This window comes from Coffea eugenioides, chromosome 2 (assembly GCF_003713205.1).
Source record: "Coffea eugenioides isolate CCC68of chromosome 2, Ceug_1.0, whole genome shotgun sequence".
Taxonomy (NCBI): Eukaryota; Viridiplantae; Streptophyta; class Magnoliopsida; order Gentianales; family Rubiaceae; genus Coffea; species Coffea eugenioides.
In genome coordinates this window covers 78038527-78051215 of record NC_040036.1, presented here as the reverse complement: position 1 = coordinate 78051215, position 12689 = coordinate 78038527, and the positions used below count along the sequence as shown (strand labels likewise).

Below are 12689 nucleotides of genomic sequence, written 5' to 3'. Positions count from 1 at the left end.
AAGGACATGTAAATGTGGTCTTCTCTTGATCCTCTGGAGCTATAGTTATTTGATTATATCCTGAAAAACCATCAAGAAAACAGTAAAATTCATATCCGGCTATTCGCTCCAATAATTGATCAAGAAATGGTAGGGGAAAATGATCTTTTCTTGTTACCGTATTTAACTTACGATAATCGATACACACTCTCCACCCTACCACAAGTCTAGATGGAATCAATTCATCATTTTTACCTATGATTGTAGTTATTCCACCTTTCTTTGGTACCACATGAATTGGACTAATCCAAACACTATCGGAGATAGGAAAGACTATACCTGCATCAAGCCACTTAAGAATTTCATTTCTTACCACCTCTTTCATGTTTGGATTGAGTCTTCTTTGTGTTTCCACCACTGGTTTGCAACCGTTCTCCAATAAAATTCGATGCATGCATATAGAAGGACTTATACCTTTAATGTCTGAAATTGTCCATCCAATTGCCTTCTTACGCCTTCTTAGAACTCTTAACAACTTTGCACACTGTTCATCATCAAGGTCAGCACTAACAATTACAGGTAAAGTTTTATTTTCTCCAAGAAATTCATACCTTAGATGAGTCGGAAGTGGCTTGAGCTCTAACTTTGGAGGTTCAATTTCTGAAGGTTGTGAAAACCCTTTTCCTTGGCCAAGACTTTCATACAAATTACCCCTTTTATAAGGTGCTTGAAAATCCAAGTACTTGGCCAATTCTTCAATTTCTTCACAAACATCTTCTTGCTTACCTAAACTCATTAAACAATACTCAAGAAGATCTAAGTCAAAGTTGACTTGACTCATCTCTTGGGTTAGTTTATCAATTGTGCCAATAGAATAAGCATGATCGGTAAAAGAAGGGTATTTTTCCATTTCATTCAAATTAAATTCTACCTCTTCTTCACCTACTTGAAACTTAAGCTTGCCATTTTTTATATCAATAATAGTACCTGCAGTAGCTAGAAATGGTCTACCTAGAATAATTGGCATAGATATATCTTCTTCCATATCTAATACCACAAAATCCACTGGAATGATAAATTTTTGAACTTTTATCAATACATTCTCCAACACTCCCAATGGATATCTAATAGACCGATCCGCTAGTTGCAAAGTGATATTAGTGCGTTTAAGCTCATGCAAACCCAATTGTCTAGCCACCGTTAAAGGTATTAATGATACACTAGCACCAAGATCACACAATGCCTTAGAAAAATCAACGTTACCTATGGTGCAAGGTATAGAAAAACTCCCCGGATCCTTCAACTTCGGTGGTAGCTTATTTTGAATAATTGCACTACATTCCTCCGTTAATGCTATTGTTTCGCAGTCTTCCAACTTTCTTTTTCTAGTCATGATTTCCTTGAGAAATTTTGCATAAGACGGAATCTGCAAAATAGCATCGGCAAAAGGAATGTTAATGTGCAATTGTTTGAAAAGTTTAACAAATTTTTCAAAATCTTTATCAAACTTATTTTGCTTTAATCTTTGTGGAAATGGAACCGCAGGAGGTATTGGAATGATAGTGGAAGATGATGGTTGCTTTTCTCTTGGATTCTCCCGACTATTTTCCTCCACAATCGCCTCTTGGTTCCTCTGCTTTTCTTCTTGTTTTTCGTTCTCATCTTTCTCAACTTCCACCACTGGAGGATCTTCTAATTGTCTACCACTACGAAGAGTAATGGCTTGCACATGCTCCTTAGGATTGACCTCTGTTTTGCTAGGTAATTCTCCTTGATTTCGATTATTCAAAGAACTAGCAATTTGACCAATTTGGACCTCTACATTCCTATACATTGTAGTGAGTTGATCCAGTCTCCCTTCTACTCGTTCAAATCTGTCCGAGGTAACCTTAGCAAGTTTTTCCACTGCAATCTCCCAACCCAGTTTAGTTTCAGCTTGTGGTTGCCTTGGTTGAAATCCCGGCGGATTGGTTGGCCTTTGTTGATTGCCTTGATCTTTCCATCCAAAGTTTGGATGATTTCTCCACCCCGGATTGTAAGTATTCGAGTAGGGATTATTTGGAGCATTTCGGTTGTAATTATTGACAAATTGTACCTGCTCAGAATCAACACACTCATTAATATCATGTTCACCTCCACAGAAAGAGCAACAAGCTACGTGAGCATTAGATGAACTTGGGCTAACTCCACCTTGTCTACTCAATAACTTCATCACGTTATTCATTTGGGCACTCAACATATTGAGAGTGTCCATTTCGATCATACCTGCGTGACGTCTCGTATTACCTCTTTCATTGGCCCATTGGTAGTTATTTGCGGCCATTTCTTCTATCAAATTCTGAGCTTCTTGGGGTGATTTACCCATTAAAGCTCCACCTGCGGCTGCATCAATAATAGTTTTAGTGGAGAAAGATAAACCATTATAAAAGGTTTGTATAATCAGCCATTCGGGTAGTCCATGGTGTGGACATTTCCGTAACAAATCTCTAAACCTTTCCCATGCTTCATATAATGATTCTCCTTCCATTTGACTAAAACCAATTATATCCATTCTTAGCTTAGCAGTCTTACCTGGTGGAAAATACTTATTCAAGAATGCTCTTGATAAATCATCCCATCCGGTGAAAGTATTAGGAGCATGAGAGTGTAGCCAAAGTTTGGCCTTATCTCTCAATGAAAATGAGAACAATCTTAACCTTATAGCATCATCACTAACTCCATTCATTTTAATTGTATCACAAATTTCCAAGAATGTAGCTAAGTGTGTATTAGGATCTTCTACAGCATTACCTCCAAATTGAGATTGTTGAACCATTTGGATAAGTGATGGCTTAATCTCAAAGTTGTTAGCATTTACCGTAGGCCTTACTATGCTTGTTTGAGATCCTTGTGTTCCCGGTAGAGCAAAACCTCGTAGAACTCGCCTATTTGCTTCATTTCCAGCCATTTCTTCTTCAAATGGTAGTTCTATCAAAATTTCCTCTATCGGTTGCCAAATCTCTTATTCCTCTTGCTGTTGTGTGTGCCTCCTTTGTCTACGTAGTGTCCTCTCAATTTCTGGATTGAAAGGTGCGACTTCTCGAGACTCCCGGTGCATACACTACAAACAGAAATAAGGGATATTATGCAACTTCAATGGTAAAAAACTGATTATAATATAAGATTAAATATAATCTAAAAAATAAAGCTGTCTAAATTAATAAAGATGATTAGGCTCTAATATTGCCGCTCCCCGGCAACGGCGCCAAAAACTTGACGGGTTTTTACTTTAAGTGCAAGTTTAATTCCGAATTTACACCCGTTGGACTGCAAGTATACAGGTCGCAATTGTAGTACAAGATGTGTATCGGGTCGATCCCACGAGGAGCAATTAAAACAATTATTAGATACTAATTTACTCTATTATTTAGACTTACAATTAATTTGAGCAGAAACTTCAGATTTTAATTCAACTACAAAAATTCTTAAATAGATAAATGCAATTTCACAATAGGAGTAGAATTCACTAAATATTAAGATCTAGGGATGTAGCTTCCACATATAACACAAAAGATCTAAAACGAATGAATTTAACACTTGTTACTACTCTTGTTTAACCAAGGATTCATTTCCAACAATACCAAAATCACATTTTCATGATAATAATGGGTTAAAACAGATTAGTTTTTCCTAATCTCTTGGAAAATACTAAATCTGTTTTGTGCATACCTGAAATATAGATTTTATCCACTTGAATGTATTTCTATTCTCATGAATATACTACTCAAGCTCTACTTATGTCATTCCATTATTTTTACCATTTCTCAATGAGTAAAAACAACTATAAACCTGCTATTGGTGATCAAGCAACAACAAGTAATCCAACATACACAAGTAGATAAGTTAATACAAGACATAATAAGCATAAATCACAATCACTTCATATCATTTGGCCATAAGCTTCATCTACTCCCTAGATAAAGGAAATTAGCTACTCATGAATGATGAAACACTCATAACTTCATTAATGTAAATCATCAGGAATTACAAATACAAACAGAGTAAAGAAAGTCTTAGCCAAGATATGGTAAAGCCTTCCAAAAATCTCCTTTGTCTTGAACTTAGATGATTACAAGATGAAACCTCAATTGCCCCTTGCAAGTACCTAGCTAGAGAGACTATGTTTTTTAGTAAGAATACTTGCTATCTCTCCCCTCTCCAGACCCCTCTCAATGTCTCTGCATAAAAACTACTCAAAAGCTCCATTTTTTTCCAAGTCAAATTCTATCCTTTGATTCCCAAATCTCCACTTTGTTAGCATAGTCAAAAACCAATATTTTTGACTTGAAAATAAGCCACTTTTCTTGCCCTTTTGTCTTCTGAAGCATGTGCACCGAATTCCCTTGCATCTTATAGCTGGAAAGTGGTATGAACACAAGAGAATTGGCTGAGTCAAATTGCAGAATTTCGGCTATAAAACGCGCCTACACAAAACGCGGCTACAACTCGCGTTTTTTGCACTCGCGTTTTCACTTTGACCTTATTTCAACTGCGATTTTCTCCATGATACAGGCCGAACTGGTTTTTGTGCAAAACACCAAAGTTGTAGCCCTTTGAGTTAGCTTTCCAATGCTCTTAAAATCATCCAAATCGGAGTTTTGTAACCTGAGATATGATCGAAATACTGAAGAGTGTCAAAACTGTCTTGAAGTGCAATTCTTCATTTGAACGTTTTTCACTTCATTTTTCTTTTCACCACTTAATTTCATCACCAAATCTCTATTTTTCACCTCATTTGCCATCCTTTGGTGATTGAGTCGTCATTCCTGCATAAAAATGAAGATTTTATCATTAAAATCACTAAAAATGCAATATTATCCACTTTTACCAAAAATATATAATTTTACCAAAAACCTCTTTATTTTAATTATAAAACTAAATAATCAACTCAAAATTAACTAATAAAATGCACTTAAAAATACGTAAAATAAACTCTTATCAATGACAATTGGTAAGTGCTCAAAAGGGTCATGATAAATTAAAAACACAGTATTGCTGCAGTAAGCACATTAAATTTAAAAAGAAATAGTGATTATCCAAACTAATAGTAAACTGTTATATTTACGTACATAAGAGTCTTTCCATAGATGCTTTCACATTAATACTTTATGATTCAACTGCATTAATCATCATAGTTCTTCATGATATTTGTTATTATCGTTGAGCTAATACATGAAAAATTACACAAAGAGAGTGAGGAATTTTTTATAAGGGAAAAAAATCCATACAAATTGAACTTTTTATAAGGAAAAAAGACAAAAATCATGAAATCATAATTCATCTTCTTTTGAATATTCAGTTCAACAATAGATGGGAAAATAAAGAAAATTTAAAAAATAAATCATAAAAGTCTGTGATAGCGGAGGAGGTTTTATTTGGGAAGTGACATTGGTAACAAGGTTGTAGACAGCAGTCAGTCATCACTTACTGTCAGATGTTTGGGTTGCACCCACAAATTTTTTTTTTTTTTTTCCTTCTGTTGTTATATGGAGAAGACAATTCAGACCGTAACATTTCAGAGTGTGGGATCGGAAAATCCATGTGGCAAAAGCATATGAGAAGCACCACATAATTTGCTGATATGGTGAGCATAGTTCAGCTCCAGCAAAGCCCAGCAGTCCCACCAAAAAGTATGAAATGATTAAAAAGGACACCTACTAAAGGTATCAATAGGGGACCAATTGTACTGTTCCTAAGCCCATTCGCACTTTTATTCTCTTAGGATGTAATGGACCTGTGGCCCTCCATTGTTCCCAAAAAAAATATACAATAAGAAATGATTGGACGTACAATTAACCAAAACTTGTATATTCTTGGAATAAAACATGGAAATTCTTGCCTGCTTGAAACACTACTAAAAGTATATACTTCATTTATTCACTAGTAATTGTGAGATTGATGAACAAATTTATTCTCCCCTCAAATTCAAAAACACCTAAACTAGCTTGTCCAAAAGAATAATACCTTAAATTAAACATATGCACAGTTCCTCTCTGAGACACAGGTAACTCAGACTTATGTGGTCCATTATTATTTTGTAAATACAGAAGTACAAATAAATAGAAAAAGTAATTTTATAAATTTGACAACAGCGAAGAATGATGAATAGCAGGGAAAAACCTATTTATGCCTGTTGAATATTCATAAAACTTGTAACCTTAGATGATGAATGCCCAAATATTTATGCTGTCCATTAAGTTTTCATGAGTACTAATCGCATTTTAATATCACTTCGAGTCATTTGATAGTAAACAGTCAAATTAACTCAGATATACACGAAAGACCTTTTTAAAACGTCTACTTGACATATTCCTTAAAAGAAAACTAAAAATTAATACTCCCATATTTGAAAATGGTATTTGGAGTCCTTTTCAAAATGATGAAGGTTACGTCTAATTTACCTATCTACCTTTGTTTGCATCCACAAAATCTATAAAAAAAAAAAAAGTCAATAGTCCGGTTGGTTTTTTTTTTTTTTTATGATCCTTTCATAAAATTAATTTGTAAGGACTCAGAGAATTTTCTTGCACATCTGAAATGCTGGAAAACTTTTATTAGGAAGGCTAAAGTAGATAAATTTCACTAAGAGCCTTGTCTACTTCTGATAAGCCCTTAGTACGCCAAAATAGCGTGATGTCGTTGTAGCAAGCTGTGCAATGATTAATAAACCAGTTGATTACTTTGCAAATTTCAACTAATGAATCACTAGTTCATCTCAAGCTTTTTGCATATGAATTAATAATTAAGGAAGACTTGGGCACTATTTTAGTCCGGAAACGTTTAGGTTTTTCACTCTATAAATACTAGCCTAAGCTCCCCGAACCATCTTGCACCAATACATCTTTCCACATATTAAAGCTAAATTTGATCTCTTCTTCTCGAGTCCTTTTGTTCTTCAATTTCTCAAAGATATCATGGGAGCCATCACTTACGATCACACCTCCCCGATCCCACCAGCAAAGCTCTTCAACATCATCCTTGATGCTGATAAACTCATTCCCAGAATCTTGCCTCAGGCCGTAAAGAGTGTCGATATCCTCCAAGGCGATGGTCATCAGACTGGAACCATCTATGCAGCGCAGTTTGGTGAAGGTACACACCCTTATTACTAATATCCGTGCAAATATTGATACAAACTTGTCAACGCATAACCATTTGTTTCAAGATCGAGCTTATATCAGCACCTAGCATGGCTATGGAGCCTCTGGTGCTTATTTCTTGGGTAAATTACTTTTTACCCAGTGTGGTTTTATATTTCACGACACCATCCTGTATTGTTTGATATTATCCACTTAAATTTCTTATGGTTGCATGTAAAGTGGAAATTAGATAGTAAGCGCTTCCGGTTGTGGAGGTTGATCGAGATGTGTCCTTAAAATACGTGATAAATATGAAATTTGGAATATGAAAATTACTCAATCCTGCTATGGTCTTGTATTTGACCATATAATCTCCTTATAATTTTTTTTAAAGTGATTAGGACCTTATTTAATTTTGTAACTTAAGTGAGAACGTAACTAGCATTTTAGCTGATAGTGTAATTTTAGGTACTTACAATCTATTTTCCATTTTATAGAAAGTCACATAAGGATTAAGTGGATAGCATAGAACAATAGGTGGTTACCATGACCATATAAACACCTATGATTTTATGTAAAGTGATTAGAGCCTTTTTTTTGGAAAAAAAAAAAAAGATTAGGGCCTTATTCACACTACAAGAAATATATTTTTCAGTGACAAAAATTTATGTGACAACAAAAATCTTGTCACAGATAACCTAATTCAGTGACGACATTAGGTGTCATCACAGATGAGTACATCACAAGCATAATCAGTGACAACATTGGAAGTTGTCATTCTCAACTCGTCACGAAATAGTTGGCGCGCATCTCATTTGATGCCGCGGGAAATGATTTTATGACAACTCAAGTAAAGTCGTCACAAACGCTCTCTCTACAGTGACAACATAACTTGTTGTCATTGAAAGTCTACCCGGTTCCAATTTTGTGACAACTTTTTGCATCACTGTATACTACAGTATTTTCATCAACTTTCACTAATTGTACTATGACACCCTAATTTTATTTTTTAGCCCCCAATTCTTTTATATTAGCAAAAGCACCGAAGATATGACACCCTAATTTTATAATTTAGCCCCTATTCATTATGTATTAACAAAATGCAAATGATATAATAACAAACTATTTTTAGATATTTGTAATTTTTGCTAAGTTGACATAATAGACATGTCTGAGCATAAAAATTTTTTCATGAATTGTTTATTATTACTTATAACAACCCCCAAAAATCAATAACTGAAATAATTTGAAAATGTGTAATTGAATATAATTTGTAGTCTAATGTTAGCACTGTGAAAGATTAGTATAACGTGTAATACATCATAAGTAATAATTATTTTCATATGGAATGGGTATATACGAAATTAAAATTATTCAGTAAAATATCTGTCGTGCAATAAGATTGAGAGTTGTAACACATTTAACAGAATATTTGATTACATGTTTCTTTTAATTTATTATAAAAACTAAGTAATAGACAAAGAGTAGGATAAGCATGAGTAAGAAGTGCTATACTGTATATAAGCAATTCTATAGTATTTTCATCAAATTTCACTAATTCTACTATGGCACCCTAATTTTATTATTTAGCCCCCAATTCTTTTATATGAGCAAAAGCACAGAAGATATGACACCCTAATTTTATAATTTAGCCCCTATTCATTACGTATTAGCAAAATGCAAATGATATAATAACAAACTAGTTTTAGATATTTGTAATTTTTGCTAAGTTGACATAATAGACATGTCTGAGCATAAAATTTTTTTCATGAATTGTTTATTATTACTTATAACAACCCCCAAAAATCAATAACTGAAATAATTTGAAAAAGTGTAATTGAATATAATTTGTAGTCTAATGTTAGCACTGTGAAAGATTAGTATAACGTGTAATACATCATAAGTAATAATTATTTTCATATGGAATGGGTATTTACGAAATTAAAATTATTCAGTAAAATATCTGTCGTGCAATAAGATTGAGAGTTGTAATACATTTAACAGAATATTTGATTACATGTTTCTTTTAATTTATTATAAAAACTAAGTAATAGACAAAGAGTAGGATAAGCATGAGTAAGAAGTGCTATACTGTATATAAGCAATTCTATAGTATTTTCATCAAATTTCACTAATTCTACTATGGCACCCTAATTTTATTATTTAGCCCCCAATTCTTTTATATGAGCAAAAGCACAGAAGATATGACACCCTAATTTTATAATTTAGCCCCTATTCATTACGTATTAGCAAAATGCAAATGATATAATAACAAACTAGTTTTAGATATTTGTAATTTTTGCTAAGTTGACATAATAGACATGTCTGAGCATAAAATTTTTTCATGAATTGTTTATTATTACTTATAACAACCCCCAAAAATCAATAACTGAAATAATTTGAAAAAGTGTAATTGAATATAATTTGTAGTCTAATGTTAGCACTGTGAAAGATTAGTATAACGTGTAATACATCATAAGTAATAATTATTTTCATATGGAATGGGTATATACAAAATTAAAATTATTCAGTAAAATATCTGTCGTGCAATAAGATTGAGAGTTGTAACACATTTAACAGAATATTTGATTACATGTTTCTTTTAATTTATTATAAAAACTAAGTAATAGACAAAGAGTAGGATAAGCATGAGTAAGAAGTGCTATACTGTATATAAGCAATTCTATGCATGTTAAATTTTTGAAACATGTTTTATTGTGTAAGTTTTATTGTAAGGTAATTTCTTAAATAATTTGTATATTGAGTTGTCCAAACCCAAAAAGATGTATATAGACACAAACAAGCACACATATATATATATATACATGCACAAAAAAGAAACCAATATCAAATAATTTATTTGATATTTATAGATGAGATTAAGGAAAAAAAAAAGAGATTAAGTATGAAAAAAGAAACCTGAAAAAAAAATTTGACCAGGGAAAAAAAAAAGAAAAAAAATGTATGAAGCTAAAGGTGTGAATCCTGGAATCTCAAAGATGTGCTTAGATGCCAAAAAAAAAAGAGCGCCAGTCTGAAATCTGAAAGAGGCGCGAGGCGGGTGGCTGAAATCTCTACAAAACGACGTCGTTTTTGGTTGTTCACACACAAACAAAAGTCTCGCCGCTTCTCTCTTCCAACACTTAGACAAATTTCATTCTCAGTCTTTCCTTCCTATGGTGAACACCGAAAAACTCTGGACCTCAAACACCTTCTGCTTCCGCAAAAAATGCTCCTCTAAAGCACCATTGACGAGTGCCAATCTTCAGGTCAAGCTCGCCGAAGAAGCGAAGTCAGAACACTTCCAAGCTCCCTCCTCGTTCCGCAACTTCAGTTTAGACTTTTCTCCACCCCCTCTTCAGCTAATTGTGCGGTATGTGTTTTTTTTTTTTTTTTTTTGCTTTTCAAAAGCTGCTCAGCCTTCTATTGTAAAGACTAATTTATGAACTAGATTGTTAATTAGCAGTGGGGAAGGTAATACTCTTGGCCAAATCGCATCCGAAACACTTGCGATCTGGAGTATGAACAGTGTTAGGGCATTGTGAGTTAAATTTTCTTCTAGACCTTGTGTATTATGTTGTGGAAGTAAAACTAGCTTATGGCTTACTGTTGACCCACATTTGACATATATGACATATGATTTATCTACATGGGCATTTTAGGAGGCGTGGGGTTTTGGGAGGCTGGCAAGGGGTTTGAAGTGCGCAAATCAAAGGGAGGGCTTTATAACTATATCTGGAACTTTATTAACTTAACCAGATCGAGAAAGGAGTTTGTAGCACTTATCTAATAAATTACATGGTTATGATACTTAAGAAGACATGCTTAATATACAAAGTTATTTTATCTAAGGGTTTGGAGCTGAAATTGTAGATATATCTTAAATTTTAGTCATGAAGAATCATGTGGTTAGTTGAGATTGAATGATACATTTTAGAAATGCACTCTTATCATCTGCAATTGAGTTGGATATTTGAGCTATCTGCTTCGCTTGAGAGCAGATTACTGTTCTTGTTCCTCATGTTATCGGCTTCAATAACATCTATGAGAGTCAAGGAACTTCATCAATGATAAGAATATAATGCCTTAATTTTCCTCCTTACTAGAGTTAAATGCAACAACATTTTAAGTGAACATAACTTTTCAAGACCATGGTAATTAGACCTCTGGAGAGGTCACAAGTATTAAGGAACTACTCTTTTGCTCGCTGCTGCAAGAACCAAATTTATGAGCTTGATATCCATCTCGTAAGCTAATTCCTCTATGTATAAGCTCATATTATCATGCATGTCATCACAATGTACAACAATGAGTGACGACAAGAGTCATCACAAAAGCGAAATCGTTTGTGACGACTTTCAACAGTCGTCACATGGACCCCCTTTTGTGACATAGAACTAGTGACAGCTCTGTGACAGCAGTAAAAGTCGTCACTGACTTTTTTTGTGACGACTTCTGAATTTTTAGTGACGACTTTCGTCTGTCACAGAAACGCAATTTTCTTGTAGTGTCATTTTATAACTTAAGTGAAAGGTCAACTAGTATTTCAACTAAGAATGGAACTTGGAGATGTTTTCAGTCTATTTTTCATTTTATTGTAAATGATAGGAGTTTTTAAGTGGATAATATTGAAGAATAGGTGGATGGTCCGGCAAAATGTGAAACTACAGAGGGATAAATAATAATTTACTTTTATGTGTTTTTGGTGTAAGTTAAAAAGTGGCAAGTTGTGACCAACAACTAAATAATACAGGAAGCCCACACAATAGTGTGAAGATCCATGTTGATGAGGTAGACGAGGAGAACTTCATCTACAAATACACCGTGATTGAGGGAGATGCTCTGCAGGATGTGATTGAAAAAATCGCTTTCGAGGTTCAAATCCTACCCACTACTGATGGTGGATCTGCTGATGGTGGATCCATTATCAGCATAAACAGCACATACTACACCAAGGGTGATGCCGAGATAACTGAAGATGTCCAAGAAATTATCAAGTCTGGGAAAGAAATTGCTGGTGGAATCTTGTTCGAGGCTCTTGATGCTTACCTCTCTGCCTACCCAAATGCCTACTAAGTCTTCTTCATTAGTTTCTGTCCAAACAAGAATAATCCAGTATTGTGTGTGCCTTCTATAATGCAATGCGTGGCTTTGCTTTTACTGCTTTCTTTTTTCTTGATTTTCTTTCTTTTGTTATGTCTTCGGCTTCATAGTAATTAATGCTACTACTTAGTTGAAATGATATTCTTGTTGGGTACGTTGTATGGTCTGATTTATGGCATAGAACATGGATATGTAATAGAATGTGTGCATTTCATATTAAATTAAGTGAATCTTCTGTAAACTATCTTCTTTATTTATTTATCTATTTATTTTGACATGGAAATTCTTCTATTAACCCTAATAAATTAAGTGAATCTGGTTTATTCCATCATCTTTTTGTTTGACATGGATATGTCTTAGGACCATATAAGGATTTTGACCAATTTGGATTAGATAGGGAATCCTGTGGTGGGACTTGAACCCCAAACTAGGACTCATATAGATATATATATTTCCCACCTACTTGCTTTCAAAAATTGGTTATTCTTA

General features: G+C 33.9%; 1 protein-coding gene and 1 non-coding gene across 2 annotated transcripts; both read left to right on the top strand.

Annotated features, from left to right (window-relative positions):
- Window positions 1-2432: 2432 nt before the first annotated feature.
- Window positions 2433-2539, top strand: LOC113764206. The gene has a single exon (XR_003467493.1). It is a non-coding gene; the product is annotated as a small nucleolar RNA R71 (small nucleolar RNA).
- A 4393-nt stretch (window positions 2540-6932) lies between these two features.
- Window positions 6933-12173, top strand: LOC113760540 (major allergen Pru ar 1-like). The gene is made up of 2 exons (XM_027303166.1): window positions 6933-7110; window positions 11851-12173. The coding sequence occupies exons 1-2, from the start codon at window positions 6933-6935 to the stop codon at window positions 12171-12173; spliced, it is 501 nt and encodes a 166-aa protein (XP_027158967.1).
- The last annotated feature ends 516 nt before the right edge of the window (window positions 12174-12689 follow it).

Excerpts from the sequence above, each read along its gene's own strand:
- LOC113760540 (XM_027303166.1), top strand. The coding sequence starts at position 6,933 with ATGGGAGCCATCACTTACGATCACACCTCCCCGATCCCACCAGCAAAG. Across the intron at positions 7,111-11,850 it reads TGCAGCGCAGTTTGGTGAAG|GAAGCCCACACAATAGTGTG; the intron begins GTACACACCCTT and ends TAAATAATACAG.